General features: G+C 37.8%; 2 protein-coding genes across 2 annotated transcripts; one reads left to right on the top strand and one right to left on the bottom strand.

The window, feature by feature from the left end:
* Nucleotides 1–1138: 1138 nt before the first annotated feature.
* Nucleotides 1139–2732, bottom strand: LOC148699259 (uncharacterized). The gene is made up of 2 exons (XM_088683526.1): nucleotides 1629–2732; nucleotides 1139–1305 (listed from the first exon to the last, which is right to left on the bottom strand). The coding sequence occupies exons 1-2, from the start codon at nucleotides 2689–2691 to the stop codon at nucleotides 1262–1264; spliced, it is 1107 nt and encodes a 368-aa protein (XP_088539652.1). The 5' UTR covers nucleotides 2692–2732; the 3' UTR covers nucleotides 1139–1261.
* A 10453-nt stretch (nucleotides 2733–13185) lies between these two features.
* LOC137721217 (uncharacterized) lies at nucleotides 13186–15863 on the top strand. Its single transcript, XM_068460317.2, has 5 exons — nucleotides 13186–13411; nucleotides 13608–14548; nucleotides 14655–14708; nucleotides 14947–15131; nucleotides 15458–15863. The coding sequence occupies exons 2-5, from the start codon at nucleotides 13741–13743 to the stop codon at nucleotides 15545–15547; spliced, it is 1137 nt and encodes a 378-aa protein (XP_068316418.2). The 5' UTR covers nucleotides 13186–13411; nucleotides 13608–13740; the 3' UTR covers nucleotides 15548–15863.
* Nucleotides 15864–17236: the final 1373 nt, after the last annotated feature.

The following is a 17236-nucleotide window of genomic DNA, read 5'->3' as shown; positions in this document are numbered from 1 at the left end:
GGGTGGGTGCATAGAGCGATTAGAGTGATGGAGAGGTGGTGGAGGATGGGTCGGTGTGGGCACAGTGTCAGGAGGTAGGTCGGCGGCAGCAGGAACAGATAAGGGATCAGGATTTGCTGGAAGGCTAAGGGTAATGGGAATCGGGGCAGTGGGGGTAGCAGGTAAAGGGGTGGGATTTGTGGTGTCAGATGGGCCATGGTTTGCATGTGGGTCAGATGGGCCATTGGTTACATGTGGGCCGTGGGATTCATGTGCATTGGGAAGGATGGGTTCATTTGGGTAATGTGGTGAAGAAAGGATTGGTAAGATGGGAAAGTCATTTTGGTCCGTGGGTGGTGAAGTGGTATAAGGGAAAATGTGTTCATGGAATGTAACGTCGCGGGACACGAAAAATTTCTGGGTGGCTAGATCATATACTGTGTAACCCTCGTGGTGAAGAGGATATCCAATGAAAACACAACGTCTAGCACGAATGTCGAATTTGTGGGTGGGTGTGAGGTTGGTGGCGTAACAAAGGCATCCAAAAACTCGCAAGTGCTCATAAGTGGGTGGTTTGCCATGTAAAATCTCGTGGGGAGACTTGTGAGAGAGCAAGGGTGTAGGTAGGCGATTTATGAGATAACAAGTGGTTTGAATACTTTCCCCCCAAAATTTTAAAGGTAAGTTGGCCTGAAAACGGAGAGCACGACCTACATTTAAAAGATGCCTATGTTTACGTTCGACTACCCCGTTTTGTTGTGGTGTGTAAGGACAAGAATGTTGTAAAATAGTGCCACAAGAGTCTAGGTAAGAACGCATGGAAAGGAATTCAGCACCATTATCGGCACGAAGAGCCTTAATGTTGATGTGAAACTGAGTCTTCACCCAAGAAAAAAATGATTTCAATAACATTTGTGTGTCGGACTTAAAATTCATAAGATGTACCCACGTGAAACGAGTGAAATCATCCACAATAGTAAGGAAATAGTGTGCCCCGGAATGTGTTTGAATTTTGTGAGGTCCCCAAATATCGCAATGAATTAAATCAAACGGTGCAGTAGATTTAATAGTACTAGTAGAAAAAGGTAATCGAGTTTGTTTGGCTAAAGGACAAACTTCACAAAGGTGTTTGGAATCAAACATTATTTCAGTATTATTCTTAGCTAGCGAGAGTAAGGGTGCGGATGAGGGATGCCCGAGGCGCCGATGCCAAAGACTTGTGGTGTGGGAAATATGGTTGGCGAGGTGAGGATTTTGACTTGGTGTAAGGTAGTATAGCCCATCAAAATGCTTGCCCAGGCCAATCATCCTCTTCGTATCCATGTCCTGCACAACACAAAAATCGGGATAAAATGTCACTATACACCGCAAAGCTCTTGTCAACTTACTAACAGACAACAAATTGACGCGGAACTTTGGTACATAAAGAACTTTATCAAGGGATAAGTCATGCGACAATTTTATTGAGCCAATATTTTGTATTTCCGCTTGCCCCCCATTTGGTAAACCAACAAAGTCATGCTGAGTAGCAATGATGTTGTGAGTTGGTGGTGAATGAGATATATGGTCGGTAGCTCTGCTATCAACAATCCAATATAAAGTTGAGTGTGCATCCTTTTGTGCTATATTGCATGTGGGTGAGAAAATACCTTTCGCATTTGCGAGTGTTTGACCATTACCGTTGCGGAGCATGGAAATTATCTGATTATATTCCTCGGTAGTGAAAGTTGGACCGTTGGAAGTGGTTGGTGCAGCAGGCTTGGTGATCTCGGCATTATGGGCTGCTGCTTTCCTGTTCTTAGGCTTCACATTTTCGCCATGCCACTTGTGGCCCACTGGAAACCCAATGATGTAATAGCATCTGTCCACCAAGTGCCCATCTCCATCACAGTAAGTGCAATTAAGTGATTTGCGTGAGAATGAACCTGCAGAAGGGCTAGGAAACCTGTCATTAGATGATGACGGCGCTGGAGGCCGCTGAACTTGCATTGCATGAGAACTCGTCCCCAATTCACGACGGCTTGCCACATCCATTTGTCGTTCGTGTTGGAGAATTAGGCCATGAACTCGGCGTGTATCCGGAAGTGGACTCATCATCAAAATCGAGCCTCGTACGACTGAGTAAGAGTCGTTCAATCCCATTAGGAATTGCATAACTCTTTCCTTCTCTTCTCGCTCAGCAAGCCCTTTCAAACCTTCACAAGTGCAGGTGAATGGGTCATGGTAGGACGCTAACTCGTCCCATAATGCTTTCATCTTGGTGTAATAGGCAGAAACAGTGAGCTGCCCTTGGCGGTTCTCGACAATTTCTTGTCGAATTTGATAGATTCTTGAGTCGCTTCTTTGTGAGAATCTGTCCCTCAGATCGTTCCAAACTGCAACTGCGGTTTCAGTGTACATGATGCTGCCTGCTATGTCTGAGTGGACTGAGTTTACAATCCACAGTGTGACCATGTCGTTAAATCTCTTCCAGGCTGCATGTTTCACGTCTGAGGGTGCTGGAGCCTTAATGGTTCCATCGATAAATCCGATCTTGTTCTTTGCACTAAGACCCATGCGCATAGCACGGCTCCATTGTCCGTAATTGTTTCCGTCAAGTGTTTTGGAAACTAGGATCAGTCCCGGATGATCCGAGTGGTGTAAGGTATACGGGTCTGAGAACTCCATGGAATTCTCGGCTGATTTGATTTCAGGTTTGGTTGGTTCTGCCATTGTGGTGGCTATGGTGTTTGAGGAAAGCTTATTGTGGCGGAAGCGTAATAGAGTCACCAAGATCGGTGCTCTGATGCCAAGAGAAATTGTGGAATTGTATATTTCATTGATATGAATATTGAGATACATAGAGATCGATTTATACAGAAGCTATAAGCTATATTAGGTAAACAGAGTCTACAATCAGGCTAATTGTATTTACATCCTACAATTGCTCTAGCCCAAGAGTTGACCAATCACCAAATGCTAGAATAGCTCACAATCAGATCATGGGATTTTCTTTCCTTTAACACATCATTTGCAGTCTCTGGCGAAGAAGACAAGGGCTAGGCTCCGAACATGTTCTCGGTGGCACATTACAGTACTTATATGATTTTAGCTAGAATCTTATTAAAAATGGGAGCGCATGGATTGGTTGAGATCAATATGAAATTATTACCCCACGCCCATTCTATATGGATAGATGGACATTCCATTGATTCTAAGTTTTGGGGTTGAAAAAGCTCATTAATGCAAATGAATCATTCTTATGATCTCTATTTGCCCCCTTTGCCCTGAAACTGATCCACAACACATCGCCCATTTGCTTCGCAAGTAGGAAGGCAACAAAGTTCAGTTCATGGGACTGCGACTGCTTTAAGAATTCATAATATAATTTTTTGGAAGGACACTGCTAATGCTAAAGAGCTTGTTCTCAGAATTAAAGAAGCTTGTAGGTTGGAAGACAAATACACTCTCGAAAGCCAGTAGGCTTACCCTAATTAAGTCCAACTTATCTGGTATGCCTAATCATATTATAAAGCAACACCACTCTCTGGCTTGGAAGGGTGTTTTGAGTTCTAAAGATATTCTTCTGAAAGGTATGAGATGGATGGTGGGAAATGACAAAGACATTTAGTATTGGACCTATAATTGGGTTTTTCTTTTCCCACTATTTTTTCTCTCACCCGAGTCTTGTAGATGAAGTGTTGATTGAAATATGAAGGTTAGTGATGTTATTGAAACAATAGTTGGAACAAAACCTTATTAATGAGTTTTTTGGATATTGACATTGTAAGAAAAATTTGTAGTACCCCCTTCCATTACAGGAAAGATAGGATGAAGTTATATAGGACCTACTGCTAATGGCTATGCTAAATCGGCCGCCTGGTTGCAAACTAATGAACGAAGAACACATCCTTCTAAAGTGCTTCTAAATAGAATGTGGAAACTTTCTATCCCTCAAAAGATAAAAATGTTTAGTTGGCTTTTCATTCGAGGTAGATTACAAACAAGAAAGTGATTGCATGGATTCTTTCCTAATACTAACCCTGTTTGTCCCTTTTGTAATAGTGATGAAGAATATCAACAACACCTATTTGTTAATTGCAGCTTCTCTCAAGACGTTTGGAGGATCTCCAATGGCCCAACGCTCGTGAATGCTAGTTCAGATTTGATTTCTTGGCTATCCCAGCTAAATGCGAATGATGAGTCTGATCTCTCTGATTTAAGTAAGGCTTTTCTAATTTGCTGGCAAGTGAGGAATGATAGAAATAATCTTGTTTTTCGTGATCGTAAGGCCCATCCTGCTGGGGTTCTTATCGTTGTTGCTACAATTGGCAGGCAATATTACGTTGCAAATAAAAAATTAAGAACAATTCATACCCAGAATGCATCTCATGTTTCATCTCAAATTATCAAGTGGAGGCATGCTTCTAAACTCAAAATTAATTTTGATGGCTCTGTGGATGGTTCTAAGGCTGCTACTGGGTTCCTCATAAAAGACTACATCGGTTCTCATATTGTTGCTAGGTCCTGCAATCTGGGAGAAAGTACAATTTCTGTTGCTGAAGCTCTGGCTCTTCGTGATGCTTTAAGATTTGTAAAGGTCAAAGGTTTTAGGTGTATCCCAAAAATTATTTTAGGCCAATAATTGGAGATGGTTTGAATTAATTTAAAACCTAAATTTAAGTTCTAATCCAACCATTGAAGTTCGTTTGAGAATGACATCTCAAGGTGACAATATGAATTATGTATAATTTCATACCGAATTTTTTTTCAATTTTCAAAATTTAGAAGGGATGAGAGAGAGAGTGAGAGATGGCCCATATATGTTTAGCTCCCGTCCAAATTATAGATTTGCAAGAAATTATTTTTTAATGAACAGTGTCATGTTATATCTATATACAATCTTCAATCGTAGGGGGCTATTAAAATAAGGTTTCCGAACATATTTTGAGGGCCACTTGTCGCTGAATGTTGTTTTTAAGTTTTATGTTATTAAATATTTTAATTTTACTTGCATGTTAACAACTTAGATATTAAAATTAGGTAAGATAGTATAGAATAGTAAAAAGAATGTGAGAAATGACATAGGTATCTACAAGAAAAAATTAGAAATTTTAATTTATTTTTTTAATTTCGTCTTAAAACAAAAAAAGACTACATGACGTCAGCTAGCAGCACAACTAGGCTAAAATCTCAGGGTTGGGTATGTTTGCCCAGCCCTCTAGCCATTTGGCTATATTTTGGCAGCGGTGGATTCCAAATTTTTTTCTCAACCCTCCATTAGAGATGAATTTTATGTCAAAACGGACTATATTTTGACACATAGCCCTTTGGCTGGATCAGTAGGAGATTACCTTAGGCCATCTTCAACTGATCCGGCCAAAGAGCCAGAGGGCCGAAACTTGCCCGAAATGACACAAAAACCATCCCTAACTAAGGGCTAGGGCAAATGGCTCGTGGGCCCCACTAGGCCAAAAATAGCAAATTAGGCCAACCGGCTGGCCCAATCCAGCTAGCTAGCCAGCCCCAAGCAGGCCCAGGATTTGAATGCAACGACTAGCTGATGTCATGCTGACGCTAGTTAGCCGCTAGATTTGAATTTTTTTTTTTTTTTTTTGGGGGGGGGGACAAAATGAAAAAAAATAAAATAAAAAATTCTAAGTTTTTTCCTGTAACTACCTATGCCATTAAACAACATTAAACAATATGGAAGATCATTAAATAACATAAAACTTAAACAACATTAAACAATATTAAACAACATGAAACTTAAACAACATTAAAAAATAATATTTAACAACATGAAACTTAAACAACATTAAAAAAAAAACATTTAACAACATAAAACTTAAACGCCTAGTCCACGTTTCTTTTGGCCCAAAGTTTTGCAAAGTTACTCACATATCGACATGTGGTACTTGAAATTCAAGACGTAAAATATTGAGATTCCAACTCAAAAATTATTGACATTCCATCTCAAAAAATTATTGATGTAGTTTAATTTAAGTAACCATATTAATTCAATTAAAATAATAAATTATGTTTGGCCCTATAGCCCTTTTGCTCTCTCGGTTGAAGATGGTTTTTTGTCATAGCGACTATGTTTGGGCTATGGCCTTCTGGCCCCTCAATTGGAGATGGTATGGCCATCTCCAACCGAAGGGTCTAGAAGGCCAAAGGGCCGAAAATAACCCGAAAACCGTCTCTAACTGAGGGCTAGGCAAAGGGCTCGTGGGCCCCACTGGACAAAAAAGGGCCAAAAGGCCAACCTGTAATACCCTAAAAATTTAAACATATGAAAATGCAGAGAAAAATAAAAAATAAATCGATTTATGGGTATGAAAAATTGAATTGAGAACTTTTAAAGTTTTGTTTCCAGAAATTATTATAAATTATGTTGTGAAATTTATCGTTAAGTTTAAAAGAGTAACGTAATTATATGAGGACATATTTTATCCTTATATATTTCAGACTATTTCTTGGCATTTTTGGATAAAGCTCGATCTCAAGAGCATGTAGGCAAAAACTGTTTGCAAAATGGAGTTATAATGAATGAAATAGAAACGAACGAAGATAGGGGCAAAATAGTCATTTTGTTATGACTTATGGAAGTCTCCATAATTATGGGAGCCTTGTCATGAAAAAAAAGAAGAAAGAAAGGGCAGAAGCCACATGAATGGCTGAGAGAAGGGGAGGAACAATGAGAGAGGAAGTAAGAAAAAGGGTGACCAATGGGGGAAAGAGACAAGAATAGTGAACCAATGGGGATGAGAAACAAGGAGGGGAAAGGAGGGAGGTGAGAAGGAAGGGAAACCGGTCCCTTCCCTTCCACCTGTTTGTCCTTCGTGACCCGGTTAGGACCCGGCCTCCCTGTGTGATTTTTCGACAGCATTGCGCCATTTCTCTGGCGAATTAGTACACCCCATCACTTGCATCCATCATCACGACTCTTCTTCTTCATTGTCCACCCATGGAACGATGGAAATTGACCTTGAAACTACAGAAACCCATATAGTGGGTGCGGCGGGTTCATGGTGGCAATACACCAAATTTGAAGGTAACTCCGACCACCACCACTACCAATGGACTCCTAGTGAACCCAAGAACATGTCCCAAGCCTTGGTTGGGGCAGCAGAGCACCGGTGGTGACAGATTGAACCACCCAAATTTTAGAGTTTCCAACGAGTTTGAGTGAAATTAGAGCTTTTCACGGCTGAGTTGGACTTCAACCTGGGTATAAAAGTTGTTCCCCTTAACTTGCTCTACATTTCTATAAATTTTGGAAATTTTTAGAAATTGTGAAATTTTCCGACGAGTCTTGGCGGCCGACCGCATCCCACAACGGCGCATGGTCAGTGAGCTGACACTGCGTTTTTAATGCGAATTTCGTTATTCCAATTATGTTTTTTGTATCAATTTAACGTGTTTTGATTGTTAACACAAATTTTGGATATTTTGATTAATTGAATATTTTTTGGAATTGATTTTACTATTGAATTGTGAATTACGAAAGGCTTGATCCCGCTCAAGGGTACGTAGGCAGTTTAACAGAGTTAGATGCAGCCTTAAATACTCGAAAATTAATCTTTTGTTGAGAAGTAGTTTTAATAGAAGAAATTGAGGATAAAATTGATAGTTGAATCATATGTTTTAGAAGTTTTAAAATATGGTTATAGAAATGTGAGGAATGAAGGAATTTAGATAAAGAATCGCAATTAATGGTAGTTAAAGCAACAAGAGTTTAATTTGGCCTATCACCGAATTTATTTCCGAAAAAAGTAAATTTTCAGGGCGAAGTGTTACAAATGGTATCAGGGCAAATAATCCAACTTTACAATATGCAATATTCTAGAGTCCTTGTTATTGTGAATTAAGATATGCATTGTGGTTGCATTATGTCATAATTTTTATGAATGATGTGGCATTTATGTGGTATATATATGAGATACATATATGATCTGCATTGTGATTGTGATGCAATTTCCATGGTGATTATGAAATTTTGTTAGTGGGAATTATGATTGCATTGATATTGCATTATTCCCTGAGTTCTATGACTAATGAGTAAGTTATGTGGAATGCATAAATATATTGTGAATCGTAATGAATTGAATTGATTTGAATGGGAGTAGGAAAATTTTAAAATATTATATTCATGTTATAGCTTGAATATGAGCGTTTGATTAAAGTCTCGGATTAATCTTGAAATGGATTGATATTATATTATGCGTTATGAGAGATTTGAAAAGGTAAGATTTTTGTGAAATTGTGATAAGTAGATGGAAAAATTGTATTATACCTGTGCAGTTGAGAAATATTGAATTGGGCGAGATGGCCCGTGGATGTTGATTTGGGCTTGATAACCCGTGGAATGGGAGGAATGTTTGGTTGGGCAAAAAGAGCCCATGGATATTGATTTGGGAAAAAAAAGGCCTCAGGATGTGTGATTGGGCAAAGTGGCCCGTGAACAATGAATTGGGTGAAATAACCCCTGAAATGTGAAGGAATGGATGAGTGGGCACAAAGACCCAATGTTTTCGGGGAGAAGCTCCACATGTGGGTTGTGAGAATGAATTATTGAAGTGATAAAAAAAAAATGTGTGATGTGTATTGGCCAGGTATATTACAATCTTTTCCAGCCTACTAGTCATTGATTGAGATAAAAAGAAAATAGTGGTGAAATCATTGTTTTGACGATGATAAGTATGGCTAGAAAATTTCAAATCTTTTGGCCAATGAAAATTGTGGTTGGAAATTTTAGTACTTATTAAAGTCATGATGATTTATCAAATGAGAATAAAATTATAAATTGTGGTTATGGTTGAGTATGATATTTGGAATGGTGAAAATATCATATGGATTTCTTCATTTATTATTGGTGAACATGAATGAAAATATGGAATGAGATTTTGAGTTCGTTTAATATAAATATTTTCCCAGTAGAGTTTTTACGTTGATGAAAAGAATAGTTGGGAAAAGTTATAATTGCAAATTTGATTGGTTTGGTTACCATAGTTATGGGTGGTTATTGTTGAATTTGATATTACGAACAAAATTGATGATAAGCACATATTCTCATGGTTGTGTGATTAATAAGGTTTAGTTGTTGGCCAATGGAGTTGTAATATATTAAAATTTTTCTCCTTTGGTTGATGGAATGTGAATATTACTCTGGATGTCCGAGTCACTTATTTACTCGATATGTGATTGCATTTTTAAGTAATTTAAAAGAGAAACAATTGAAAGAAAGATTTAGTCAAAAAAAAAAAAAAAAAAAAAAAAAAGAGAGAGAGAGAGAGAAGAAGAAGAAGGTTTCTAAATTTACTATGGGTAATTTAGTTTAATTGTGAAAATGAAGGAAATCATAGAATGAGGCTTTATGTTGGTGGTGTTGCGAATTTGGTTTTAAATTTCTTTCCTTTACCTAGTGAGTGTGATTAGAAACTCCACTGATTTTGGGTTGGAAATTTTGGTATTTAATTTGCCAATTATAATGTCTTGGGTTGGAAATTTTGATATTTACTTAGCCACTGATGATTATGGCTTGCATTTCTGGTATCTCTTTGGCTGATGATGGTTATGGCTGAAGTTTATGATCATTGTTTTGAGGGTGATGCATATGGAATCAGAAAAAAAATTTCTGACGTATAGTATTGCCAATGATTGTGATTATTATGCTAGTATTTATTTTAGGTCATGAAAAGTATGGCTTGATGAGGATATTTATTCTGCCAATGAATGTGGCTGGGAATCTGAAACCGTGGGTAATAATCACAATTGTTATTCGTTGATTTACTTATTTTCAGAGCTTGAATAAAATCACAAACTAAGATTATGATTTTATTCACCATAAAAGAAATGGTGGAAATAGTTCTAATTTCTTTTCATAACTCGATGGCTGAAATCTCAAGGATGAGATTTATTTTAACGGGGGATGAATGTAATACCTTGAAAATTTAAATATATGAAAATGTAGAGAAAAATCGAAAATAAATCGATTTATGGATATGAAAAATTGAATTGAGAACTTTTAAAGTTTTGTTTCCGGAAATTATTATAAATTATGTTGTGAAATTTATCATTAAGTTTAAAAGATTAATGTAATTATACAAGGACGTATTTTATCCTCATATATTCCGGACTATTTCTTGGCATTTTTGGATAAAAGCTCGATCTCAAGAGTGTAGGTGAAAACTGTTCGCCAAACGGAGTTATAACAAATGAAATAGAAACGAACGAAGATAGGGGCAAAATAGTCATTTCCTTATAACTTCTGGAAGTCTCCATAATTATAGGAGCCTTGTCTTGAATAATAATAATAATAAAAAAAAAAAAAAAAAAAAGGGCGGAAGCCACGGGAATGGCTGAGAGAAGGGGATGAACAATGAGAGAGGAAGGAAGAAAGGGTGTGACCAATGGGGCAAAGAGAGAAGAATAGTGAACCAATGGGGATGAGAAACAAGGAGGGGAAATGAGGGAGGTGAGAAGGAGGGGAAACTGGTCCCTTCCCTTCCACCCGTTTGTTCTTCGTGACCCGGTTAGGACCCGGGCTCCCAGTGTGATTTTTTGACGGTGTTGCGCCATTTCTCTGGTGAATTAGTACACCCCATCACCTGCATCCATCATCACGACTCTTCTTCTTCATTGTCCACCCATGGAACGATGGAAAATTGGCCTTGAAATTACAAAAACCCGCATGATGGGTGCGGTGGGTTTGTGGTGGCACTACACCAAATTTGAAGGTAACTCCGACCACCACCACTACCAATGGACTCCTAGTGAACCCAAGAACATGTCCCAAGCCTTGGTTGGGGTGGCGGAGCATCGGTGGCGACGGATTGAACCACCAAAATTCTAGGGTTTTCGGCGGGTTTGAGTGAAATTGGGGCTTTTCCCGGCTGAGTTAGACTTCGGCCCAGGTATAAAAGTTGTTCCTCTTAACTTGCTCTACATTTCTATAAAATTTGGAAATTTTTAGAAATTGTGAAATTTTCCGACAAGTCGAGGCGTTTGATCGCCACCTACGGCGGCTCATGATCAATGAGCAGACATTGCGTTTTTATGCGAATTTCGTTATTCAAATTATTTTTTTGGTATCTATTTGACGTGTTTTGATTATTAACACAAATGTTGGATATTTTGATTAATTGAATATTTTTCGAAATTGTTTTGGTTATTGAATTGTGAACTATGAAAGGCTTGATCCCACTCAAGGGTATGTAGGCAGTCTAACAGAGTTAGATGCAGCCTTAATTACTCGAAAATTAATCTTTTGTTGAGAAGTGGTTTTAATAGAAGAAATTGAGGATAAAATTGTTAAGTGAATAGTATGTTTTAGAAGTTTTAAAATATGGTTATAGAAATATGAGGAATTAAGGAATTTAGATAAAGAATCGTGATTAATGGTAGTTAAAGCAATAAGAGTTTAATTTGGCCTATCAACGAATTTATTTTCCGAAAAAAGTAAATTTTCGAGGCGGGGCATTACACAACCAGCCAGCCTAAACCAATCAGCCCCGGGCGGGGCTAAAATTCAAATTTGCAATTGTCAGGTAGTAGTTATTTTATTTTATTTTTTATTTTTTTTGTTTTCAAAATTTGTTTTAAAGATTGTAAAAATTCTTTTTTTCCCCCTCTAACTTCCTAAACCATTAAACATTACATAACATTAAGTAACATGAAACACATTAAACAATATTAAACACATTAAATAACATTAAACAACATAAAAATTATACAACATAAAAATAAAACATTTAACAACATGAAACTTAAACAACATTTTAAAAAACATTTAACAACATAAAACTTAAACACTTACTCCATGCTTCTTTTGGCCCAAATATGTGCAACAAGATCCTGTTGTAGGTACTTGTTCGTGGCACGGGAATGTATCATTTTATAGCGTCTCATGTACTCATTTAAAGAGATACTACCAATTCTTGAATTGAAAGGCATATTAGGCTCATCATACATTTTTGCACGAGCCATTCTTGATCTATTTAGATCGTCTTGGTCATCATCAGACTCTCCATCAATATACCCATCTCGCTCATCCTCCATAATCGTGTTATGTAATATGATGCAAGACATCATGATGGAGTCCAAATTTTCTCAACTCCACCCTTTTGCCGGTTCACTGATGATATTCCACCGTGCTTGTAGAATACCGAAAGCTCTCTCAACATCTTTCCGGTATGCCTCTTGGTGTAAGGTAAACAATTTTTCGACGTCATTCACAGGGTTTGGAATTGCTTGGACAAGTGTCGCCCACTTTGGGTAGATGCCATTTGCCAAGTAATATCCCACATTGTAGTAACGGTCGTTGATGTAGTAGTCAAGTTGAGGTGCTTTACCTTCCGTCAGCCTATTGAAAATGGGTGAACACCCAAGAACTATAATGTCATTTTGGGATCTAGGGACTCGAAAGAAAGCATGCCAGATCCATGTGTCATACGAGCCAACCACCTCTAATACAACAGCTGGCTTTCTCGACCTTCTGCATAAGCTTCCTTGCCATCCGGTGAGACAGGTCTTCCACGGAAACCCACAGTCCTCAGCTTTGCGGTCATTAGACTGCATGATGGGATAGTTCATCAAATTGGCATGTGTCATCACTTTGTTTTGTGGTTTGTAAGAGCGACCAGCAACAGAGCCACCCCATTGAGGTTGTTCCTTAGTTGGCTGACACACCATGGCCACAACCATGGCTGCTGCTTTATTTTGTGTGTTGTGCCATGCTTCATCTTCTTCATCAGACTCATCATCTTTTCGTCTTATATGCGCCTATTTTTCTTCCAATTTGGAATTGGATTAGGACCCCTTGTTGGAATTCATTGCAAACTTGAATTGAAATAGATTGAATTCAAAGGTGTGTGAATTATAGTCCAATATCCACCCTATTTATAGCCCAAAAAAAATTCAAATCTAACAGCTAGCTGACGTCACTTAGTTGTTGGATTTAAATTTAAGTTGTTTTTAAATAATAAATTATGTTTGGCCCTCGGTTGGAGACAATTTTTTGTGAAAAGGCTAAAACGAGCCCTATGACCTTTTGACCCTCGGTCGGAGATAGTAAAAAATATGGCACTGCATTGTTCATTAAAATATTAATTTATTGGAGGACCAGAAGACTAAAATGAGCCTTCTGGCTAACCTTCAGTTAAAGATGGCCTAAAAAAATAAACTGATACTATTTATTAAAATATTAATTTTTTGAAGTACTATAGAGATAAATGAGCCTTGACCCTCCTTCACTTGAAGATAACCTTAGAAGGGCGGGTCCAGATCAGTGTCCGCCGACTCCCGCCTCAACAAATTTTGAGTTTGAGTTTTTAAATTCCCCTCACTCTTTCGGATTTTATTCGAAAACCCGCCCACACTTGTCCATTTCCAGATCTTCACTCAGATTTCTTCCATCTCAATCTCCTAACATTTCCCAGATTCAAAAAAGGTCAGTAATCTGTTTATCCCCTAATTACGTTTTTAAATTTCAATTACTCTTGTTTTTGTCATATCCGCGCATCTAGGGTTTAATCTCCAGTTGAGATTTCCTAATTTAACACTAATATGCAGCTTTTTTTTTTTTTTCAAATTTAGAGTGTTTTCGCTTTGTAATTGGCTAATTTTCTTTGTTTCGTTTGGATCAGAGGGTGGAGAATCCTTTTTTTTTTGGCGAGCAGAAGAACTGGGGTTTTTAGGGTTTCGAGATTTTGAAGTTGAATGCTTAATTTGGTTGGTTAGATTTCGATTTTGTTTATCCTTCTGCAATTGAATTGCACTATGAGTAGTGATAATTCGACCGATGGGTTTTACAAATCCCGACGGGTTCTCGGTGATTTGACCAACCGGCCCATAAAAAGGGGGTTTTCGATGATTTCAGCTGATTCGGGTACTAAATCTCTAAATGCAGTTGGTAAAAATGTTGATTGTGAACATAGGGGTTCAAAAGTTGCAAAGCAAGTGTTTTTAGGGGTTGAGGATTTAGTAAGAGAGAAATGCGAGAAAAAAACCGGAGTAGATTGTAACCCTGAAGCTTTATCTTCGCCAAAGGGCACTCAAGAATCTGTGTTTTCACCTACTTATAGTGACATTGATGATTCCTCGAATGACAACAGTGATTCTGTTACCTTGACGATGTCTAATGATATTGGGGAAAAGTCCAGTGACAGTGGAGCTAATGCTAGCAGTGGTTTAGAAGTCGGCGATGCATTGATGGATAATGCCTCGTCCATTGCTTCAATTTCAAAATGCTCAGGAATGTGCAAGAATGATTGTTGTGGTGGTGGGGAGAAATGTCAATACAAGAAAGTGGGACATATTTCAGAAATTAATCAAAGCGTTCCTCTATATGAAGGATTAGTCACTGTTGTTCATGGTAATGACGAAAAGGGTCTTGGTGTTGGTCAAGTGGCAGCAACCAAATATGGTTCTAATGAGTGGTCGATGTTGCCTAGGTCGCAAAGTTGCTCGAAAGTCCATGAATTTGAGAAGTTGGAAAGATGCACTGCTCTTAAGGGTGGTGGCACTGCTGATTTGAGTGTAGGTGATGACTTGCTCAAAGATTGCTCTTGTTCGTTTTGCTTAAAAGGTATTACAACTCTTGGTTATGTTAGTTTTTATAACTGATTGCGTGTGATATGGATGTTAAAATGTAGACTAACATAAGTTTGGTTCTTTTGGAATCTGATTATCAGCTGCTCACATCTTGTCAGACCTCCAATACCAGGATATCAAGGGTCGAATTGCTGGTGAGTTTGTGCAGAATGTGTAGGAAATGTTGCTATGGTGAAACATCTTAAGATGTCTTCGACTATTCTTTCCATTCTTCAATATTTTACTGTTCAGTAATTCAATTTTAGCCTTTCAATTGTTGGTACGTTTGTGTAGACTGTGTGAAATGTAACTGTGGTGGGAAGAGAGATATTGTTGTTTTTCCCTTTTACTTTGAAATATTTATTGTTCATTAATTCTACATTTTATCTTTAGCACTGAAGAAGAGTAAAAGAGAAGCGAACGTATTGGTTGAGAAAAGTGTCAAGGGAAAAGAGAGTGATACCAAGGGACGACTACACCCAAACAAAGTGTCAAAACTTGAATATGATCTCTCAAGTCAGTGGAGATCACTCTTTCTTAACATGGAGGATGTGCTTGTTCATGAAAGCAACCATCTTGTGAGTATAACTTTGTTTACTATGGCCTGGCTTGCACTTTCTTTGGGAAGAAACTTTCTTATCGTTTTTATTTTTCCTAATTTGGAGAATCTTTCTTATGCTAATGATCCATAGACTTTTCACCACATCGTATTGTTGGCCATAAGGCAGTGGAGGAAAACCCAGATTTACGTGACTAATTAGTTTGGTGTATACCTGTGTTAGTGGTTCCGATAGTCAACCTAATTTTGTAAAATCATTATATTGGAGATTAATTTTTTTGTTAACTGCTGACTTTTCCTTTTGGAGGTCTTAATGTGATTAATTCTCTGGTTTCTGTTTGGCAGCAAGACAGTTATGTCACGCTAAAAAATTTGAGGGACAACTGCAAGACAGAGCTTGAAGTTACCAGTGGAAAGCCTTCCGAGAAACAATAGTCTGTTTCGGGTGCTTGTGTTATTGTAAGATTGTTCGTCACTTTAGTTTGTGTCTACTTGTGCATGTGCACCCATGTATTCATGTAATGTTGTTAGGAAGAATGTTTCTTTCCCGACTTCAAAACCTAGGAAGCCTGTTTTCTTTGTCTTACCATTTTTCTTAATAAACTGTAAACGTTCATCAAATTCGTGTAATATCATTTAGATTACTCCTTGCTTGGACGAACCTGTCATGAAGCATGATAACTTTGCCATTTTCGACCCTTATTTGGCTCAGAATTGTCATTTGAACAAGCCTTGGTAGTGAGTTTTCATATTCACTGGTTTTCATTTTTGTTGATTGAAGTTAACTTTTTCTTATGCTCATAAATGAACGAGTGAGTAAAAAAACCTGAAAGAATTTGAGAGATTCGAATATCTGTTACTGTTGGCAACGTCAAAAGAAAGAGATGCTGCTATCGGTTAACAGCGTTGTCTTGTCTGCTGCAATGAAATAAATAATGATGCTATGATATTGTGAGATTGAATGCTGCCGTCTTTTGGTTTCCATGAATGCTGCCGTCTTTTGGTTTCCAAGTTGAATTGCTGATGTTTTATCAATGTTACTGAGAGTAGAATATCATACAAGGAATTATGTTTCAGTGATATCTTTTTGTTTGCCATGATTGACAATGTTGACATTGCACTAGTTTCCGTCTTTACTCAGTAGGAAGCACAAGAGTTTCTATGCTTGCTCCCCACGGTTTGCGTTGGCATAGTTTCGTTGGAAGGGCTACAACTTTTTACTATATGTTTTCTTGCCCGATAAAAGATGTTCTGCAATATGTTTAGAATTGCATTGCTGCATTTACAATTTAACATTATCGGATGTCAAGATTGTAGATGAATTGCCTTTTTGTTCAGTTATTTACGTACTACAGTTTCAGCTGAGAGACTTTGGGTTGGAGTTTCAACTCCTCCACAACCCTATCGCTAACCAAAATCGGGAATGAGGAGAACGAGTCACTCTTATTCCGGGTTTTCCCTTTCTTGTCTCAATGAATCACAAATTACATGAGCCCTACACGAAATTGGGAATAACATTCCTAATTTGTAAGGAATATGATTCTTCATAGCTTTCCATCCCTTGGATAGATAGAGGGGAGGGCAGAGCTTTTGGTTTGTCATGTTGTTAAAGAGTTGAACAATGGTTTTTCATGCTGTCAAAGAGTTGAATAGTGAAAATAGATGGCGAGTGCCTAATCGAATTGATCGGATCATGTAGGAACAAGGTTCAAGTCTACCGGATCCTTGCTCATTCTGATTTTCTTAATCTGATTTCAAGTATGTGAACATGCATATTAGGGAATTAGTTTGACAAATTTTAAAGTCTATTTCATCAAGTGACAAATAGTCTACATATAGAACAACCAACACTATATACTTGGTAAAGTTGACACTCCTAAAGTCAACTGTGTTTTTTCTTTTGTATTTGGTGGTCAATTATACAAGTTGGTTGAAATGGTTGGTAACTATCATGCTACATTGAGAATGGTGCGCTTTGACCGGTCTTCCTTTAAAACTATTTGAGCCTTACTATCTAGCCCATGAAGTGTATCAAAAGGGAGACAACTCGTCTTATAAAAAGCCCTGATTTAGAGTAAACTACAATACATCCTTATGTTCCTATGCATTTGTGCGCTTTTACGT

This window comes from Pyrus communis, chromosome 1 (assembly GCF_041283825.1).
Source record: "Pyrus communis isolate YQ-2024b chromosome 1, ASM4128382v1, whole genome shotgun sequence".
In the NCBI taxonomy this organism is placed as follows: domain Eukaryota; kingdom Viridiplantae; phylum Streptophyta; class Magnoliopsida; order Rosales; family Rosaceae; genus Pyrus; species Pyrus communis.
This window is presented reverse-complemented; position numbering and strand designations above follow the sequence as displayed.